Source organism: Phialemonium atrogriseum (assembly GCF_030411735.1).
Source record: "Phialemonium atrogriseum strain 8032-3 unplaced genomic scaffold QBC33scaffold_52, whole genome shotgun sequence".
Taxonomy (NCBI): Eukaryota; Fungi; Ascomycota; class Sordariomycetes; order Cephalothecales; family Cephalothecaceae; genus Phialemonium; species Phialemonium atrogriseum.
In genome coordinates this window covers 36,532-56,589 of record NW_026848189.1, presented here as the reverse complement: position 1 = coordinate 56,589, position 20,058 = coordinate 36,532, and the positions used below count along the sequence as shown (strand labels likewise).

General features: G+C 54.8%; 6 protein-coding genes across 6 annotated transcripts; 3 read left to right on the top strand and 3 right to left on the bottom strand.

Annotated features, from left to right (window-relative positions):
- Positions 1-3,106: 3,106 nt before the first annotated feature.
- QBC33DRAFT_564331 (uncharacterized protein) lies at positions 3,107-5,082 on the top strand (the record flags this gene model as incomplete). The annotated part of the gene is made up of 7 exons (XM_060430366.1): positions 3,107-3,433; positions 3,515-3,569; positions 3,592-3,788; positions 3,857-4,138; positions 4,295-4,663; positions 4,721-4,851; positions 4,932-5,082. 7 exons carry the CDS (start codon positions 3,107-3,109, stop codon positions 5,080-5,082), a joined length of 1,512 nt encoding a protein of 503 aa, XP_060278095.1.
- A 190-nt stretch (positions 5,083-5,272) lies between these two features.
- Positions 5,273-6,134, top strand: QBC33DRAFT_564330 (uncharacterized protein; the record flags this gene model as incomplete). The annotated part of the gene is made up of 4 exons (XM_060430365.1): positions 5,273-5,348; positions 5,405-5,455; positions 5,648-5,839; positions 5,989-6,134. 4 exons carry the CDS (start codon positions 5,273-5,275, stop codon positions 6,132-6,134), a joined length of 465 nt encoding a protein of 154 aa, XP_060278094.1.
- Positions 6,135-7,587: 1,453 nt separating this feature from the next.
- On the top strand, positions 7,588-8,965 carry QBC33DRAFT_564329 (uncharacterized protein; the record flags this gene model as incomplete). Its single annotated transcript, XM_060430364.1, has 7 exons — positions 7,588-7,667; positions 7,694-7,821; positions 7,862-8,043; positions 8,115-8,283; positions 8,371-8,437; positions 8,475-8,755; positions 8,847-8,965. 7 exons carry the CDS (start codon positions 7,588-7,590, stop codon positions 8,963-8,965), a joined length of 1,026 nt encoding a protein of 341 aa, XP_060278093.1.
- A 2,317-nt stretch (positions 8,966-11,282) lies between these two features.
- On the bottom strand, positions 11,283-13,057 carry QBC33DRAFT_316828 (uncharacterized protein). The gene is made up of 2 exons (XM_060423544.1): positions 12,150-13,057; positions 11,283-12,080 (listed from the first exon to the last, which is right to left on the bottom strand). Exons 1-2 carry the CDS (start codon positions 12,855-12,857, stop codon positions 11,346-11,348), a joined length of 1,443 nt encoding a protein of 480 aa, XP_060278092.1. The 5' UTR covers positions 12,858-13,057; the 3' UTR covers positions 11,283-11,345.
- Positions 12,918-13,965, bottom strand: QBC33DRAFT_603694 (uncharacterized protein; the record flags this gene model as incomplete). Its single annotated transcript, XM_060432202.1, has 2 exons — positions 12,918-13,165; positions 13,224-13,965. Coding segments are annotated over 2 exons (990 nt in total), but the record flags the coding sequence as incomplete, so codon positions are not given.
- Positions 13,966-15,810: 1,845 nt separating this feature from the next.
- Positions 15,811-19,951, bottom strand: QBC33DRAFT_520050 (uncharacterized protein; the record flags this gene model as incomplete). Its single annotated transcript, XM_060426333.1, has 15 exons — positions 15,811-15,864; positions 15,951-16,256; positions 16,437-16,718; positions 16,867-17,125; positions 17,170-17,261; positions 17,358-17,501; positions 17,542-17,609; positions 17,726-18,063; positions 18,150-18,223; positions 18,286-18,368; positions 18,482-18,517; positions 18,602-18,682; positions 19,378-19,414; positions 19,566-19,666; positions 19,870-19,951. The coding sequence occupies 15 exons, from the start codon at positions 19,949-19,951 to the stop codon at positions 15,811-15,813; spliced, it is 2,037 nt and encodes a 678-aa protein (XP_060278090.1).
- Positions 19,952-20,058: the final 107 nt, after the last annotated feature.

Genomic DNA, 20,058 nt, shown 5'->3' with positions numbered 1-20,058 from the left:
GCAAGATCTGCCTAGACTCAAGTTTTGACACTCACGCCGCTCTAGAGGCTCGCAGGAGCAGGCATGATGCCGTTGGCACCATTGTTTTGTGGCTGCCGAGCCTGAGATAGCAGAATTCTCGACCTTCCCCCCAGCCGCCTCTCGCGCGTCAGTCTGCCTGCCAGAGCGGATGCAATGCATCTTTTTGTATGTCCCTGCGCCTATGAGGGAGACGCTTTTCAGATTCCAGAGTCTCCACCAATACAATGAACGGTATGATGGAGAGAACCAAAAGGTCATTGCTGAGAACACCGACCTCTTCCAGCGCCACGACGGTGGCGTAGCGCGCGTCGGCGTCCGCTGGGGTGACGCATGACTGGGATGATGAGTGGCCGCGCTTGACGCCGCCGCAGCACTTTTTGAACCAATTCAGGGGCCAAACCTAGAAATCCTATTAAACAGAATTGACAATAGAGTAATAAATAGGTACAGATGCCTTTATAAGTCTCAAGCATGCGCTTGATACATCGCCTTCCCAGTCTCTAGTGTGGTCTCTCATTTGCTTTTGCCGAGATAGTAAGCTTTGTCTTAACTTCTCCTAGCTTTTCCTTGTCTCTCTTTAGGAGTGCCTTGGTCCATTGTTTCCTGTGTCCACAGACACCGTCCCAACCTGCGAGCTCTTTGCAAGTATTGTATTCCGAGGGTTAGGGCATGTTTGCCTTTGCAAACCATATCTGCAAGACTGATGGTGCTCTTCTATACACCTACAAGACGCTTGGCCTTAATGCGGTTTTAGAGACTTTGACTAGCCCTAATCTTTCTTGCTATGGTTTTAAGAGAGCTAGTGATACTCCCCAGCGCACCAACGTCCCCTTTTAGGAGACGGCGGTCTTATGCTAAAGCCTGAGAAGGTCTAGAAAATAAAAAGTATTAGCATAGTTTAAAGGGAATAAATAGTGCCGAACGCTAGTTTCAAACACCCTAACGACCCCCACGTCCCGTGGTCGCGCGTTGTCTCCTAGCAGTATAAGTTGGCAGTCAAAAAACTTTAAAAGCAGGACAAGGTGGCAAGCAATGCTCTAACTTTTCAAAATAGGGTGATTCTATCTAACTTTCTTGCATGAAAATGAAACCAAAAGCCGAATCCTCTGACTACCTTTAATGGCAGATTGTGCAGGTGAATTACGAAGCTGCATGGGTATGGCTTAAACGGGACCCTTGATGGTGGCATAACAGGTGGGTCGAAAGTTTCCTCCTGGAATGCCGAGACTCTAGAATCCTACCTGCAGAGTCAGTTTCTTGAATCTTTTGGGAATTTCACAACACTCTTCTAGAGCATGTCAGTGTTGTTTCTGCCGCCGCTGCCGCCGCCGTTGGACGGCATCACGCCGCCGGTAAGCCTGGGAAACATTAACCAGCCGGGCACGCGTTCCGGCCGCTACCAGGGTGGCTGTCGAACGAGGCGTCATCATCAAGTCTGCCGACAGTCTCGAGGTCGCGCATAAGGCCACTCATGTTGTATTTCCCGGTCCCCGGCCTTGGTTCGTAGGTCGTGTCGCTCTAGAGAGCCCTACAGGGTGGAGAATAGGATGATGTTGAGTTTGGACGGGGCTGGTAGGCCTCCTCATGGGGTTGACGTAGTCTTGCTTTGTTGCGGTATATCGAAGCAACTTACCCCAGCTCAAGACAAGCAGTAGGAAGAACAGAACGGGGCTAAGGTTTAACTATGAGCTTTTTAACTGCAACCACTTTAATAGTTTTGTCCAGGCTCTCAGCACCATTGACGTTTGCGTCGAGAACAAAACCCTCCCACCTCGCCACCTTCTGTAGATGCTCCTAGCACTCGTCAATCTTATTCCGCCGAATAGATGAAAATACCAGTACCCGACATCATAGCCAGTTCTAGGTCGCAGCTTATCCGCACCCCCCAGGTTTACCACCTTGGTAACCTTGGGAAATGATTCCCAACTATACCCTGGCTAACTCCCGAACGCGTTAATGCACCAGCTTCCCCAGTCCAACAAGCAGGTTCTAACAGATCTGACTGACAGGTTATCGATGTCTATCTCTATATCCTTAGGTACCTAACCAGACTGAGTCTTGATGTTGCTGCTGTTCCTGTCGAAGGAGAGCCACTGCAACTCCATTCACGCCTCAGAACCTGCAAGGAGAGCCACGTATATCTAGCAGCATCGAGTATAACTACACAGTCTCTAAGTTTGTCGGCCTCGTCGAGGTACTAGACAGTAAGCGCAATGGTGGTGTCGAACGTCGTCTTCTCAAAGCAAAGCAGGCAGTCTGGTTAGCACGACGTTACACATAGAGACTCCCACCACTTGATCTGTCATAGGCTAGGTTCGCAGGCTCTCTTTCCTCCCACCTAGGCGCAAGCGGCGGCAGTAGCGGTGGCAGTGCCCGGAGATGTCTTGGGGAATTCGAGTCTCCTGATTCTCATACTTCTGTTCCCGCATAGACGATTTGTAGTTCATCTATACAGCTCTAGCAGGATAGTTAAGTAACTAATTCTGTAATAGACAATATGGTGCGCTTTAAGAAGCTCTAGTACTTCTTTGAACGCATATAAGCTATTGACGGCTTGAATTTTGGTGGTGATCGCCGACGGAAGATGCATGCGATAATTAAGGGAACCGAGAATCTAGAAAATGTTAGGTGGGCGCAGATTTAAAACTTCGTACGCTTGGTAATACGGGTGTGTGCGCGAGAGAGAGAGAGAGAGAGAGAGAGATAATGCTAAGACTGATACTAACGGTACCTGACGGTACTGGCGGTACCTACTGGCTGACAATACTGAAGATACTTGACGGCTGGCGATTCTTAACAGCTGATGCTACTAACGACAGTTGACAGTTGATGGCACTGACGGTACCTGGCGGTACTGACTGGCTGTTGATACTAGCGATACTTGACAGTTGACGGTACCGACAGTACCTAACGGCGCTGATGGTAGTACTACTAATCCTGCTGGTACTGTTGGTATTGCTGATACTGGCTGACAGCACCAAATATACGGATCCTGCCGGCACTATCGGTACTGCCGGTACTGCCGGTACTGTCAATCCTGCCCGACGCCTGGTAACCCTCGGCGCTTGACTTGAAGCTGGGTCAAATGGCTGCCGCGACGAGCGAGTGCGAGTCGCCGGCTCTCGACATCCACATGGCAACCGGCTTGATCGCGGTTGCGTTCAAGGTCAAGGGTACCAGCTCGCTGGTCCTCATGCTGCTGCTAGTCGTTGCTAAGACCTTCACGGGCAAGATCACCTCGTGGAATGACCTGGCCATCACGACGCCCAAATCTAGCGCGAGCCTGCTGTTGGAGAAGATCACAATATTTTTCCGTTCGAACTTCTTGGGTACTACGCACAACTTTGAGAAGTACCTGAACATGACCAACGCAGCCGACTATCCAACTACGCTAAGCAAGACGTGGACAGGCGTTGGCTAAGGCAAGAGTAGATTAGCAGGCGTGCAGTCGGCCATCACCTTGACCAAAGGCTAGATTAGATACCTTAAGTAGTCCTATGCGGATAGCGGAAGCTTGTCGATGGAGCAGATTAACAACGGCGGCAAGCGTGGGTGCTAATGTTGCGGCAGCCACCATTGCAAGCCAGGGCGGCGACGACCTAACGCTAAAGATTCAGTACATACCTACAACCCTAGGTGCCTACCCAATCATCCTGTTCACCTACGAGACTGTCTGCTCGAAGTATAGCAATGCGACGATCGGTGCAAACGTGAAGGCATTCCTCACGTATACGTCCCCGGCTGCCAGCCAGAACCTGCTCCCCACGGTCTAGTCAGGTGCCGGCGTCGGTCTTGACGCAGGTCCAGTCAGGCGTAGCGAAGATCAGCTAGTCAGCAACCCCCGCTGCGCGCTGCCCCGCTGGGCGATCGGTCACCGATCGATGCTCCGGCAGGCTCTGCGCTCAGACATCTGAGCCGATGTGTGCGGTCCATCAGAGAGCAGGACGCCATAACAGACGGAGGGACTGTGGAACACCAGCCGAAACCCGAGCAGCACCCGTATCTGAACTCTGGCCTGGTGGAGGATCTGTATGCCAGTCCCCCGCCGGCGGATGTCCTCAATCTACCGGCGTCGTCGGACGGCCCGATCATCGTCAGCTTATCGGACCTGCTCGCGGTAGGCACCTGCTGCCGGTATTCGGCGCCGGGTCGACCAGTGTCGGCGGTGGACGGGCCCGAACCGGCGACTGGATCTTTGGGATCCTAACGGCGGGCCCCGGGTGTCTTCGTCATCGCCCTGGTCACGCTCGTCGGTGTGCTCCTAATCATCCAGGCTATCCCAGACATCGCGAAGGACAAGTCGAACTTCTTCGTCTTCGGCTACGCGTGGACAAGCAATCCGAACTACTATCACTTTGGGATTATGGGGCTGCTTGAGGCGACTGTAATCACCGTGGCCATCAGAATGATCATTACCGTGCGATCGCCATCGGCATCGCCCTGCTTAGGCGCCTGGTTATCCCAATCGCCTGCGTTGTCGACCTACTCGCGGCGATCCCGTCGATCATCTAATTACGGCATCTGTGGCTTCATGATCCTGTCGCCAAAGCTCCAACCCGTCCAGCGGTTCTTCTACCACTTTGGCGCGATCCTAATCAAGGACAAAGGCTTTATCAAGGGATCGATCTTCGACGGTGACATGGTCCTCGCGATGATTTTGCCGATCATCACAGCCATCTCGCGGGACCTGTCCGCCTAGACGCCATGGTACAACATCGAGGCAGCGCGGGCGCTGGGTGTAACCTGTTGGGAGTTCATCCGGCTTGCGGTACTGCCCTACGGGCGCCCCGGTGTGGTCAGCGGCGAGATGCTCGGCCTTGGGGGTGTTAGGTGAAACCATCGCCATCACACTCATCTTGTCCCCTCTCCGTGTCCGGCGCGAAGCTGAATGGCTCGATCTTGAACGGCAGTGAGACGTTTGCGTCCAAGATCGCCAACGGCGCCGCGGAGTCTGGCATTGACCTGGGACTGTACATCGCAGCCGGCCTGGTGCTCTTTGGGCTCACCTTTGCTGTCAATGCGCAAGCAGTCGTCAACCGACGCAAGGAGTTCAGCGAATAACCAGCCTCACCGCCGAGCCTGCTCTCTGCGTCCGGCGGTTCGGGTCGTCGCAAGTTCAAGAACAACCTCACCACCGTGCTGGTCACGTTATGTCGCGACCACCTCCGTGATCTCCGTGCTGATCGCGCTGCATGTTGCGATCTACCTTGTCGAGTACTGGCTTGGCTGGCTTGCCAAGATAACCACGTTCATGGTCGACGTCCTGACTGGTGTTTTGTCGACCGTAGCAGCACTATTTTTCTACACGGTCTTCGTCATCCACTTGGGTGCACAGTTCGCAGTGTCTAGGTATCGATCACGCTAGTGCTGCTGATAATCCTAGTGGTCGTCCGCACCACAGAGGAGATACTCAAGCTTGTGCCGAACGAGCTACGTGAGGCGTCCTAGACCCTCAGCATTCCCAAGTGGAAGACCATGCTTCCGCATCATGTTGCCGACCCCGTTCACTGGGATAACCACCAGTGCGCTGCTTGTCATCGCGCGTGTGGCTGGCGAGACAAGCCCGTTACTGATTTCCGATCACTACAACCTCAGGACCAACACCAGCCCGCTCAACGGTGCCTAGGCGGCGCTGCCCTTGATGAGCAAGGATCAGGTGCCAAACCTCGCAGCTACTCACAGCTTCACTGGCAGGCGCAGGCTGACTACGTCCCGGATCAGATGTGGGACGCGGCGCTGACCCTGATCATGATCGTTATGATCGTCATGATCTTCAACCTCATCGCTTGGCTAATTGGTGGATTCAACAAGGTCTCGAGTTAGGAACTGGCATGGCCAAGCGCATCGATGTGTCCAACCTAAACATCTACTATAGCAAGTTTCTCACCATCAGCGACGTCAACTTCACTATCTAGCTGCGCTTGGTCACGGCCTTTATCAGCTAGTTTAGCTGCAGTTAGTCGACAGTGCTGCGCACGCTCAACCGCATGCACGAAGAGATCGCCGGTGCCCGCGTCCAGGGCAAGGTTGCCCTGGACGGCGAGGACATCTACGCAGTACCGTCAACCCCGTCGACGTCTGTCGCACCATCGGCATGGTGTTCTAGCGGCTAAACCTGTTCCCGACGATGTCAGTCTACGACAACGTTGCAGTTGCCCTTGATCAAGCTCGGCTCGAAGCGGATGTCTAAGAACAAACTCGACAGGGTTATTGAGAACTTACTGTGTTCGGGGAACCTCGAGGAGAAGGTGCGCAAAACCAGCTAAGCAAGCCCGGTGCTAGCCAGTCGGGTGGTTAGCAGCAGCGCCTGGCATCGCATGCGTGATTGCGGTGAAGCCGTAGGTGCTGCTGATGGACAACCCTTGCTTAGCCCTCATTCTGATCTCGACGCTGGCAATCGAGGACATCATATAGCAGCTGAAGTCTGACTACACGATCGTCATTGTCATGCATAACATGCAGCAGGCCGCACGCGTGTCCGGGTCCAGCGCGTTTTTTTTTAATCTCGCTGGAATCGGCAAGCTAAGAAGACAGATAGTCGAGATCGATGACACCGACAAGATCTTCTCCAATCCCACCGACAAGCGCACCGAGGACTAATTACATCTTGGGACGGTTTGGGTAAGTAGCCATCGTTCCGCTCGCAACTATACCGAAGGAAGAATCTATGAGAGACGTTTATCACGACAAACTAGACAGCATTGGCAAGGCCATTTTTGAGATGACGAACCTAGCCGCTGGTGAGGTGGACTGTGCCACCAGCCCCTCGATGAAAACCTCGCGTGGGCGGAGGCGGTTATCGAGGCGGACAAGCGTGTCGACACATTGCGTGACTCGCTAGAGGACCGCGCGTTCCAGGCAATTGCCCGCAGCAGCCGGCGGCTACTAATCTGCTCGTGCTGATCAGCACAACCACCTCACCGCGAACCTAAAGCGTATAGGCGACCTCGCCCATCACATTGCCAAGATTGCGCGCCTGCATTCCCAGAGAGCACGGTGCCGCTGAAGGCGCGTGACGTGATGTCGCAGATAGATGGGTGAGGTGGCTCGCTCGCTCGTTACCAAGGTTCGTGGTGGACAGGCGCGGTATCGTCCTCGCGAACGAGATTAAGGCATACAAGCGTCTGCTAATAGCAAAAATGATACTTGCAGAATGTTTTACAGCAGTAGATTAAGACCTTCGAGTGGTATTTTTATATCTTTAGTCGTTAGTAATGGTATGGTGGCTTTTACACTTTTCCCCCACGCTATTCTTTCCCTTCTTCCGAAAGCGCACTCTGACACAAGCGTTGTAACAAAATACAAAAGATATTTGGAGAATGCCTTGAATTCGTAGACTAAGCCTCTTCAAGGTTGGTTCCAAATCTTCTCCAGTTAAGTTTTAACTGTCGAATGTTGCTTGACAACTCCCTCGATTTTCTTACATTTCTGCCCAAAGCGCATCACCACGCAAGCATTCCCTGAAGACATGATTAGCCAAGGACGACTCGATAGACGCGCTGCGGCACAAGCTTTACGCTAGTGCTTTTGCCGAACTAGGCGCGAGGCACCGGGGCGGCTATCGACATGACGCTGCTTGGGCGCTTCTACAAGCGGTACGCCGACCACGCCGTCGCCCGACACACGATCTTCATTGTGACGGGCAAGTGCCTGGAGTACTAACTAGTTGCAGATCGACGTCCGAGCTGGAAGGGAAGCAGGATGCCGTGGCCGACGCAGGAGTCGATCGCTTTGTCACGCCCGAAGACCGGCTCAAGGTCAGCGACGTGGTGCTTGACCGCGCCGCGGTTCTGGTGACTAGTAACCGTTGCCATGCGCTTGCTTGCCCTCGTTTGGCAAGAGTTCCGGCTGCTGAAACTACTTATGAGCAACGCCGACCCCGTGCTCACCAGCCGCGTCATCCTGGATAGAATGTGGGAGCCGGAGTACACTAGTGATTCCGGCAAGCTGGCGGCACATATGCTGCGACTGTGGAAAAAGCTAGAGCGCGCGCCGCACAGGTCAAGGCATCTGCAGCGTCAGGTACATTTTCAAACATTGTGCCTGTTTGACACATGCCGCTCCTTAACCTAACGTTTGCTCGGAACGTCGAGGTAGTTCCCGGTTCATCGAGTAGCACCACCTCGTCGCGGCCACTCGGCAAGGCCGGTGAACGGTTCGAGGTGGAGGTGCAGGGCGACTTGACTGTCGTCATCACAATCAGGGGCTGGCAACAGCTTGTTCACCGGCCGGCCATGCACGGCACGCCGAGCTCGAATAGAGGTCCTCGCTACCATTGGCGTCTCCGCTGCCGCGCTCGTCCATGAGTCCCTACGCGCAGTCGTTGACTTTGACCTACCGCTGGTCTAGTCGACTCGTACGCGGTTGGCATCGCCTTTCTGGTTATCGACAACAAAGCCGGCGCAGCCCGCAGCTGGTGACAACCTCTAGCTGCTGACTAGCTTGGGTAACAGCTACACATTGCGCCACCTTGCGGTCCCGGACGGGAGCAAGGCTGGCGCGATGCTTACCACCACCGCGCACGGGACGATCACTAGGCCAGCAGCGGTCAAGGCCATCAAAGGCGGTGCCGGCTCCTTCAGCTGTATACCCCTAGAGGATTCGACGGTCAAGAACCTGGCCAAGAGATTCGGTGAGATCCTAGACGAGGGCCAGCGGCGGCTAATTGTCGCAGTCGACGACAGAACCTCCCATATTGTCAGCCTGCTGGCCGCCAAGCTCGATAAACGTCGCGGTAGAAGGTGAATGCGGCGCTGTAGCCCTCGGCCCTGCACAGCGACGAGATTGGTTTTGTTATCCGTGACGAAGTTCTGGATGACCTTCAGGCGAGCACGGTGGCAACATCGTCGTAAGCGGCATGATAGACAAGTTGCTGACGTCGGCTGAGTCCATCACCGGCGGGGACCTGGTGCGCAGTGCCTCCAACCGCACGCGGGTGGCCTGATCATCATCACCGTGGACAAGGTAGTGTGGGCGCAGTATCGGCATATTGCGCGCACAAGGACGCCGGCGACGCCCAGAGGTGGACGGAGAGATCGAGCTCCAGATCACGACACACCACAGTTAGCGGCTTGCAGGTCGCATCTTGCATGATCAGGACTCGCGCCGCGTCGCGCCGCGCCGTTGGGTACGGCGAGCGCTAGCTCCGGAGTGAGGTTGGCTGGCGGCGGGCGCGCGGGTACTGCGGGTACTGCGGGTACTGCCGATACTGTCGATACTGCCGATGCTGTCGGTACTGTCGGTACTGTCTGAACTGTATGTCGGTACTGTCGGTACCGCCGATACTGCTGGAACTGCCGGTACTGACAAAACTGACAGCACTGAAGATACTAATGGTACAGAAGACTCTGCCAGTACCGACAATTTTGCCGGTACTAACGGTATATTAGCAGATCTCTCAATATTAACAAGATTCTTAGTATCGTCAGTCCTAACAAGATTCCAAAACCAGCAATTTTGCCGGCACTGACGGTGACGGTACCGACAATTTTACTGGTTTCGACAGTGCCGAAAATCCTGCCAGTACTGTTGGTACCGACAATACTGCCGATACCAACGGAATTGACGGTACTGACGGTACCATCGGAACTACCCGTCGATACTGTCGATATTGAAAATCATTACGATACTAATGCTACGAACGGCACTACCAGTACTACTAGTACTCCCAGCACTGCGGCACTGCCGGTACTGCCGTTACTAATAAAGCTAACGGCACTAAGGATACTGACGATACTGAAGAAGCTGTCGGTACTGACCGTATATTGGCGGAATGCTTAGTACCGGCAGGATTCTCAGTACCGGCAGTATCAGCAGGATTGACAGTCCGAGCAGTACGGGAAGATTCCCAGTATCGTCAGTACTAGTAGGATTCTTGTACCGACAATTTTCTCGGTACTGTACGGACGGTACCGACGATTTTGCCGGTACTGACAGTACTGTTGGTACTGCCGGTACTGCCAGTACTGCCAGAATTGAGAGTGCTGCCGATACCTGCCGATACTAACGGTACTGACGGTATTGCTAGTACTGAAATCTTGCCGGTCCTGCCGGTCCTACCAGTCCTGCCAGTCTAGCTTGTACTGACGGTACTGCTGATATTGCCGGTACGCGATACCGCCGATATGGCAGTAGTGCCAATTCATGGAGTCGAGGAGAGCCCGTCTTCGTCTGTCTGGTCCAGCAGGCTGCCAACGTGGCGCTCCTTGCCAGGTTCCCCGCCGGTACCGGTACTAGTGCTGGCGCGCTGCCGTGGAGCCTCTCTAGGCAGCGGTAAATTTGCAGGAAGGAGATAGAGCACTCTACTGACCTAGTTCTTGCGCAGGGACAAGCGTGGGTCCCATTGAGATAAGATTGGTTCTAAGGGGTGGATGGTGGGAGGCAGCTGTTAGATTTGGCTTTGGATGGGCTGTCGATTCTATCTCGTCACTGGAGGCGGGGCTCCTGGAGTTTTCTTGCGGCTTGGGAAGCTTTGTAGGAGTGGCATCTTGAAGTTATACTCCAACAGGCTTAATCTTATGCGTACTGGTAAAGGAGCTATAATTATACTTGGAAACCCTTTCGTAGTCTTGGACATGCCTAAGTCTAGCACGCGCAGAAGTAGAAACGAGTTCGCAGTACAGTACAAACTTAACCTTATATACTTACTCCTACTTCGCACCAGATAACTAGCTCTTCACGCTTGTGACAGGCGCTGAGGTTATAAGTTGAAGTATGAGGATATTGTCTCTCCACATGTCCTGCGATCCGTTGGGCGGCTTGAGAGGTGAGCATGGCGGGGGTGTCTCTTAAAACCTTGGGGTGGCTGTCCAACTAGGCTATCTATCTGAGGAAAAGCGGGATCGATACTGTTTCCATGGATACCTTAGCCTCTAGCTTGAACGGCAGAGCATCCTATGCACACACCACCTCTAGCAGTCCCTTATCAGGTACACTACATGCGCACGCTTGGCAGGAAGTGCCACTAGGCGCAGAAGAACATGTCAGGATCAGGCACTTGGGAGGGTTAGAGAGGAATCAGTTTGGGATTCGAGACGTCGAGTCAACGGTTATGTAGCTGGTATTTTGGGACTTCTGGCTATATACAACGGAGAAGACGCTTGAGGCCCCAACATAGAGACACGGCCAAGCAGGTTTCTCGACAAGACTAGAGGTGCTCATATAACTAAAGCCGTAGTAGACTCCCTACTATGAGACATAGGGGGATGGAGTAAGACGGCAGAGCAGGATGCATCGACAGTTTAGCCATGACAAGGTAGCAAGGTTATAGCTAAGGTATTCTAATAAATACAGAGTCAAAGACATGCCAACTCCCGATTCCAAAGCTACATCGACGGCCTAGTCAAGGCGTTCCTCGCAGCAATGCTGGCAGTGAACTTCTGCCCAGCGTACACGAGCAGCCACACCAACACCCGAACCGCGACATTTGCCTGGCAGCTCCTCGTCCACTGCATCCCCCTGGACGCCGAGCCCCGGCCGTCGTTGGCGAGGATCTGCCGGCAGCTCTGGCAGATGATGGCGAGCGCGAAGCGGCTGTCGGCGGGGAGCAGGTCGTCGTCCACCACGTCGTCGTTGTGGGCGCCGCGTGACGAGAGAAGCGCCAGGAAGTCCCCCGAGAGGTTGAGCAGCGGGTCGACCGAGAACAGCTTGCCGAGCACGCGCCGGTGGTACTCGAGCAGGCGCACCAGGACGGACGCGGTCGAGTACGTGTCTAGCTCGGCTTGCAGCGGGGCGATGACGTTTTGCGGGACGAAGCCGCCCTGCTGGAGTTCGCGGATCTTCTGGCACAGGAACGACATGCGCTGGTGGCTGGTGAGCCTCGCGTCGCCGCGGTTGCTGGTGGTGGTGTGGCTGCTGCCGGTGGCGGTGGCGGTGATAAAGGCCTCAAGACCAAAGGGGGCGGCCCGGCAAGTGGCGGCGAGGAACTGGGCCGCAAGCAGGGTTCGAAGGGAGGCTGTGTTGTCCTGCTTCTCGATGCCTTCACTGCGATGGCCGCAGAGGAGTGCCGCGTTGGCGAGGAGATGGATGCCGCAGTCGAACATGTTGACTTGTCTTGGGCACTAGAGAGGAGGAGTCAGACAAGCACTTGTGAGTTGGGGAGATGATGGGGGGGAATGGGGTGAGCTCACCTTGGCCGGCATGACTGCCACCTCCTTTTGCTCCGCCGCATCGTCGGTCCCTCGAATCCAGCAGATGACACGCCTCACCCGCTCGGCAGCCGCCGGAGCAACCCACGCCGGCGACATGGAGTCGTAGTACGCCGCCTCGCCGGTCCCAGCGACCCAGTAGGCCAGGCACCAGTGGGAGTCGCGGTGGATAGGGATGACGAAGGCGGCCTGCCCGTCCAGCTCGCGGAACCGGCCTCGGTTGGGACGCCGCGCCGACTCAGACAGGATGCTCGACACGGTGAGGCTATCGACAAGCCCCGTGGGGCGCGGACACGTCGCGGCGAACTGGCGGATCAGCTGGTTGACGATGACGTCGTCCACGAGGTTCGTGCCCTCGAGACACGCCACGTGCCGCAGCCGGCTGACAACGGGATGGGACGACAGCGTGGAGGATCCGCGGCGCCGGCGAGGGACCTGGTTCTCCTCTTCGGCGTCCTCGTTGTCGAGATCGATGAGGTGTCTCTTCTTTGCCGGTGTCGTCGCCGGTGGCATGCTGGCGGTGGCGGCGCGGGTGCTGCTGGCCTCTGCGATGACTTCGAGCTTCAGCTCGACATGGTCGGGCTCGGGGTCCAGTTCGGGCTCTGCACCAAGGTCGAGACTGGGCACGGGCGAGGGCGACAAGTGGCTGCGCTGGGCATAGAGAATCGAAGCGGCTTCTTCGTCGTGCATCGGCGACTGGGGACTCCGGCCGCATTCCAAGGGCGATAGAGGTTCATCGGCAGGGGGTTCCTAATCTTCCCCGTCCTGGCCACCTTCTGCTTGCTCGGACACGAGGGGGTCGCCGCCGTGGAGCGGGGTTTTGACATGCTGGGCTAGGGTATGCGTCTCCAAAGTCGGGATAACAGACGGGCCTGCCACTCGCACCCGGGCGTCATCGGCGGTAGCCATCAGAATCGTGCGGTCCACGTGTGAGACGGCATCGCCAGGATCCGATCGGGGGCCTGGGCCAGATCGTGGGCCTGGGTCGGATTGGGTGCCTGCTTGAGACGGGGAGTTAGTCAAGGGGCTTGCAGGAGGGAAGGCGAGGGAACAGACGTTGTTGAACTTTGACGCGGTCAACATCGTTGGGCGAGATCAAGACCTTCTTGTCGCATGATGCCCGCGCAAACAAGGGAGTGTCCGACATGTCGTCCTCGACAAGGCGGCCGAGACGCCTGTTCCGCGCGCGCAGTATCGCGGGATACAGGTCCATCAACGCGTCTTCTTCGCCCATCCGGTTCTTGAGGGCGCGGAGGCTCTTTCGCAGTCGCTCCGACGTGGCAGCGGCTGAGCCGAACAGGAGGAACAGGTGCCAGGCCGAGGGCAGCCCCAGGCTGGAGGCGAGGCCGTTGAGCGCCTTCTTCATCGTGTCGGGCGCCTCCCACAGATCGACAAACTCGACTTCGAGAGACGCGCGGAGGAGGTGTAGGTGGATGTTGTCCATCGCCCAGGCCCCGAATGGCTCGTCGTACCACTCGGCCGTCGACGAGACCCGCACAACGGCCCGCCATTTCTCCCGGAGCTTGTCTCGCTGCTCAAGATATGCGCTTTCGAGCCCGCGGATGCATGCCTGGAGCTCCGCTTGGACCCCGGCACGTGACCGCGCAGCAGAGGCGGATTGGCCGGGCGGGGGGAGCGACGAGATGCGCGTCGAGCGCCGCATCTGCGCGGGGGTAAAATATAACGGGGAGATAGAAGATTGAGTGCTGAGTATCGCAGGGTATTTTTTAGACCGGAATGAGTGTTGCGCGATTGGGGGGAGCCCGAGTGAATACCTGCGCGGAGGAGGGAAAGTGGGATGAATGGGTGGGGGACGCGTCGACGCGTTGGAATTGGCGGGGTTGTGTTGGCTTTGATCACGTGGGTCTTGATTTTTGGAGATGGAAGTACGTACCATGACATTCTTACGTAAGACGCGCGCCTTCGGTTTTGAGACGCACGAATTTGAGAGAGGTCCAGATTACGGAAGTACATACCCCAGCAATCTTACATAAGACGCTCCGTGGCACACCTAAAATTTTGTGATCACGTGGATCTCAATTCTCGGAGCTGCAAGGACTAGAGCCTCCCCAAATGTGAGAGTGGTACAGAAGCATATACCCTCGCATTCTTTTGTAAGACACTCCCCTCAGTCTCAAATGCGCGCCCTCGGTTTTGGGAGAGGTGCGGCGGATCTGTGCCTCCAACCCGTGCCACGCACGTCCCAAGTCCACGAGGGCCAAATGAAGTGGCGCATGGCACGGGTACGAACTTTGGCCTCCATATTCCAAGGATGAACCGAGCTATTGCGAACTTTGCGAAAATCTTCAACCACCAACCACACAGAATGATACCAGATTCTTCAGTTTTGGACCTGCATTGCTTATCGCAATCTAAAATAGGTCCCACTTTTTCCAGCTACCGACTTATTCGCAAGATATCTTCAATGTACACACTTTGTGTCCTATCAAGCAACCTAGCCTAAATAATCAGTTCTAGGAAAAAGTAAGAGTGTATTTATGACGGCGATTATCTAAGGAGCAGACAGATATAGTTTATTTTCCTACACCCTAAGTGTAGCTGGTTAGGCAGGTCTTTTTGTCATTGCCTGTCAATGTATCTGTGTGCTGGAATCTGCACAGCGGCAGGTTGCGGCAGCGCTGTGGGCCCGCATCTACTTCATTCCGAGAAAAAAAAGTTGGCCTATGTGTCGCATGCATACATAGGTCTTATATCGGAAGCGGGGAGGGTATTGTTTAAGGTGCGGAGTGTCCAAGCGCATGAGAACTGCTGCGCGCGCAGGAGATTTGCGATACTGACGGTACTGACGACAGCGGCTGACGGTACAGGCACTGCCGATAGTTGCCGATGATTGCCGAAAATTTACATCCCTATCATCGGCGGCACTCAATTGAATGGCAGTACCGCCAAAATCAGTGCCGCTACCAACGGTACTCCCAAAATCAATGCTCCTACCTGTGGCACCCGCCAAAATCATTGCGGTACTACCGCGGGGTTAGTACCGCCAAAAGCACCGCCGCCTCCTGTGGCCCACAAAATCACAGTGCCGCCACACATAAGGTACCGCCAAAGTCACAGTCCCACCACAATCCAAAATCACTGCCAAAGGGTACCCCCAATCAACGTACCGCCACGATCGAAAATGGTTCGTTCCGCACGGTACCGCCAAAATCCAAAATCACGATGCACCGCAATCGCAGTTCCGCCACAATCACAGTACCGCCGCATCACAGTACCGCCAAAATGCAAACGTGCCGCCACAATCACAGTGCTGCCAAAATCCAAAATCCCGGGACCGCCAAATCACAGGATGCCGCACAGACCCCCAAGTATTGTCCACTGTAGCTGGCACCTCGATCACCTCGATTTCACTACACCCGCCAAAGGCTATCGACCTACCCCGCATTTTTTTGGATTCCGGTTCTCTATCGCAGTGCCGCAAAATCCAAGTACCGCCCAACTATCACGTGCGGCTAAAATCATAGGATCGCAAAAATCACGCTACTGCCAAAATCCAAAATCACGGGGCCGCCAAAATCGCAGTGCCGCCACAACCACAGTACGTACCGTCCAAAATCCAAAATCAAGTGCCCGAGAAAATCACAGGTGCCGCCACACTTATGGTACCGCCAAAATCACCACATCACAGTACCAAAATCATGTCTATTATCAACTTAACCACCCATTCGTCGAGATCCTCTTTGACTTTAGCAGGGCCGGCATAGCCCGTTAGAGACAGCGTTGAAACTATCAATGGGGTTGGTGTTGGCATTGTTGACTTACGTTGGGATTGGCAAAGTCAACCGTGTCAGGTTTGGCAGCAGCGACAGAGTTCGTATTGGGAGGAGGGCTGATAACTCTGGAGACCTCGGCACCAGAACCGGTACCAGAGCCAGCACTAGTACTGGCAGCAACGGGGCCACTGACGCTGTCCCTGTGTTTCTTCCCAACTTGCTCCTTGTCGGCACTCGCCTTGGCTTCTCGCCTTGGGCGGCTGATGTTGGCTACGATATCTTGCGCCTTGGACCGCCTGGGCTTGACAGCAATGAGGTTCTGCGACGGCTTGACTGCCGGGGTGGCTGTGGTTGGCTGCGGGCCCACCAACTAGTAACGTCGATCAAGGATTGAGGGGCGGAACTATGGTCTGAATTCTCATGCGGTTCAAAGATGCCTGCTGCTAGACAACCGCGGACAGATTGGCGAGTTTGCCGAATATCTTGAATGTCTTTCTGGCTGGGCAGATGTGATTGTCATCTGCTTAGCAGGTACATCGGCTAGGTGCAGCGACACCTGTCGCTGGGGGCCGACATTGGAGACCTTGCTCTTCTTGGGCGTGGACGCGGGCTCCGACGATCTTCTGAAACGGGAACGGGTGTCGGAGGTATTGGCAGCGGGGTAATTGTCATGGCTGGGATTCTCAGAATACTTGTCGCTCTCCGTGTCACTGGGGCAAACAGTGATGGAGGCCCAAACATCATCCTCATTGGCGACGTGAGAGACAATGTCTGCCCCTGTATCTTCGCCGGCTAGATGCGGGAGCCATTCTGTTAGCTAGTGCTACACATAGATATCTGATATTGGTCCTAGGCAGAATGAATGAATGTATTTAGGAAGCTTAGGGTTTGAAAGTCATGATATCCTCATACTCAACGCTAACATCGACCCCCACCAGAGCAAAAGGTAGGGCCGGCACCCTTACCACCCTCACCACCATCCCCACCACACCCACGACGACGGCGGCGGCAGCAGCAGCGCCGCCAATGTCTTCACCTCCGAGATGCGAGACCGCCAATCGCTTGGCGGTGCCTCGGGCGCCAGCGACGTAAACACCACCCGGGATGCCAGGACTGGCTCCAAAATGGAATTCAACGACAGGCACAAGGACTGGGATGGCTATGACTTTGCCTACACTGCACTGCCTGATGAGCCCTTGCTTGAAGGTGATTCGTTCGAGCCAACTGGGAAGAAGGTAAGAAAGCGAAGCAGAGCGTGAAAGGCGCACGTGCTGACTTTACTGCTGTCGAGGAGACAAGTACCTCTGAGCCGGCGCAGGCTCCTGAAGAATCCAGAGCCGACACTGGAGACTAGGCAGTCCTGGGACAGACAGAATCACCGGCGGAAGTCTCGGATAACGCCAAGCCGATTAAGGCGTTGCGACGATGTGCCAGACGGGCCCAGATCTCGACGCACTTGTATGCCGTGGAGCAGGGAGCACCCGCTACTGGGCCCCGGGAACATGGGGCGCGACGACAAAGCCCAGGTCGGTCCACCCATGTCGCGCCCGGAACAGTGACGGGCACGCTCAAAGGCTACGACGCGCTGATGAACCTGGTTCTAAATATGGTTCCCTCCAGCGACCTGGTCGACAACATACCCGGCGTGTGGGTTTCTGCGACGTCTCCGCAGGCGTGGATGTTGGGGAGAGTGTCAGGTCGTTTTTACCTACGTCCCTATGTGCATGCCCAACCTTTTCTCCTAGACAGAGTGATCTGAAGAGGTATTGTGAGATGTGACGCTGCTGCCAGAACGAGTTCTCCTACTTTACCGTGCTGACCTACTAGGGCCTTGCCTTCTACTTCGCACCTCCACCGAAATCCCCCGGCTGGCATGCTTGTTCGACAAATCCAATCTTCCCTTGTCGATATCCCAGCAGACATCTGCCTCGGCAATATCTCGGGGCTTGCCGCCGCCGCCCGTGGCGACGAGAATGGTTGTGTCCAACATGGTCTCACCATCCCTGTCCCCATCATCTTCCTCTGACCAAGCATATCGGAGCAACCTCAACCTCAGGTGGACGGACATTGCCCTCATCCGTAACGGCAGCTGGCTAAGCAGCCTCTCGCCCGTGGCCTGGGGCGTCCTGTTGCTCTTTGATGTGTGCACTGGATAGCATAGTCTGCTCGTCGGGTTTCCAAAGCTTTCTCTTCTCGGCCTGCTGAGGAGCAATTACTGTCGCAGTAGAATCTTCGAGTCTATGCTCACGATTTTGGCGCTTCCGTTTTCGCCTTCATCTTCGTATACCTCCAAGCTAACCTCAGGCATGATAAATGGCTACACTAAGAGGCTGCAGGGCTGTATGGACGTGGTTACCCCCCACCTGCCGGAACTGATCCCTTACCTCTTCACCCTCCTCGATGACGCCAAGGCGCTGGAGAACAAGCTTAAGTCCCTCGGCTACAAGCTTGTCTCTGACGGGACTGACTTGCACATAGGCCTACACTGCGAGCGGTTCGTTTGTCTAAAGGGCTTGGAGGTCTCTACGAGCGAGAAGATGTACCATGGATGACTTCACTGTAAAAGCCAACGACACGGACCTGCTAGGCAGAGCAACATATAAAGACCGTCTTTCGCTGTTTAATATCATCCGTTAAGATCCGTTTGCATCTCAGATACTAAATACCTATTACTACTTGCCTATCGCTCAATCTGTTTACCAACTACCGCTAATGCAACTGCTGTTGCAGCAGAGGTGGTGGTGGCCCTTTGGGCGTGCACCTCCTTGATATTGAGGTCTGCTGTGCGTGCATGGCAGCAGTCAGCAAGGGGTTCTATCGTACGTCAAGGGTGTATTCCCATTGGGGGAGATCGACGGGCGGCACAAAGGCCAACCCCAACCCCTGGATGAACCACGTCTTTGAGATCTACGCTCTTCAAGAAGCGGTGGCCCGAATGGATGCCGGTAATTAGTATAGCCTTGCCTTGCCTTGCAAGATAAGAATGGTTTAGCTAGAATGGGGAGGATTTTTAGACAACCCTTGCGAAGAACCTGATGCACTTAAAGTGTTAGGGCTAGGCAGCTGACAGCGTAGACAAGGCCTGGGCAAGTTGGTTCCATTTTTTAAAATCGACGCCGTAGGGTAAGGCCTGCAATGCCTGCGCCAATGATGGCCATATGGGGCTTGGGGGATTCTATTGCGGGATTAACTTTTGAATTGGGGACACAAAAATTGTAGTTTCCGCCTCTGTTTTTTTGTTGAAAAACCTTGAAATTTGGGAACCAAGACGACAGAGTAACTAGCTGGTTCTGGGTTGCCCCTGAGAAGGCCGGGGTTGAGGAAGATAGGTCGGGCTGTAAGTAATCTTCTCTTTGGGTTTTGGAATCGGAATGAGTACAATTTGAACCATTTAACAAGGAACAATTGGAGGGCAAGTCTGGTGACAGCAGCCGCGGTGCTTCCAGCTCCAATAGCGTATAGTAAAGGTAACTAACGTTTTCCTACCCATTTAACAATGGCACTAGGGCAGATCTAGCCAAAAGCAGTGAAGCTCGCTACCTTAGACTAATCATCGTCGCTCGTCGAGGAAGAAAGACCTCACCAGCTAAGTAAAGATGAGGAGGGGTGGCTTGTGCCTCACAGCTGCATATTGGCAGACCATCAACTAGGGTCTACCACTTACGTAGGCGTGCGCATCCTCGCCAGGCGCCTCCTTTGCCTTCACGAGAGCCGGTTGCTCCAGAGTCAAACAAATGGGAAGAGAGGGCTTGCGTAGCGGAATTGCTTGCTTGAATAATAATCAACGCCCAGAGAGGGCTCGAGCACCAATGATGCTTGTCGCGAGTGTGATGACCTTTAGAGAAGAAGAATGAAAGCCCTTGGCCAGTTTATCGTTCAAAACTAGTTGGTAGATTGTTAGACTTGCAAAATCTAAGGCGTCTTCAATGGCAAAAGCGAGGTGTTGCAGCCCTGAGTAAGGCACTTACGGATGTATCCAGGGTCCCGGAAGGTTTGGCCGATGCTGACCTCGCCGGGCTTTATTAGCAGTCCTTTGCGAGGCTGATGCATGGCCTGCAACCAGCAACCCGCATGGCCCTGGGGTATGGAGCCTGTTTCTGGTGCCCTCGAGAGCAGAAGGAGCTAGACTTGGATATCATCATTGCTCTGGCCTTGGT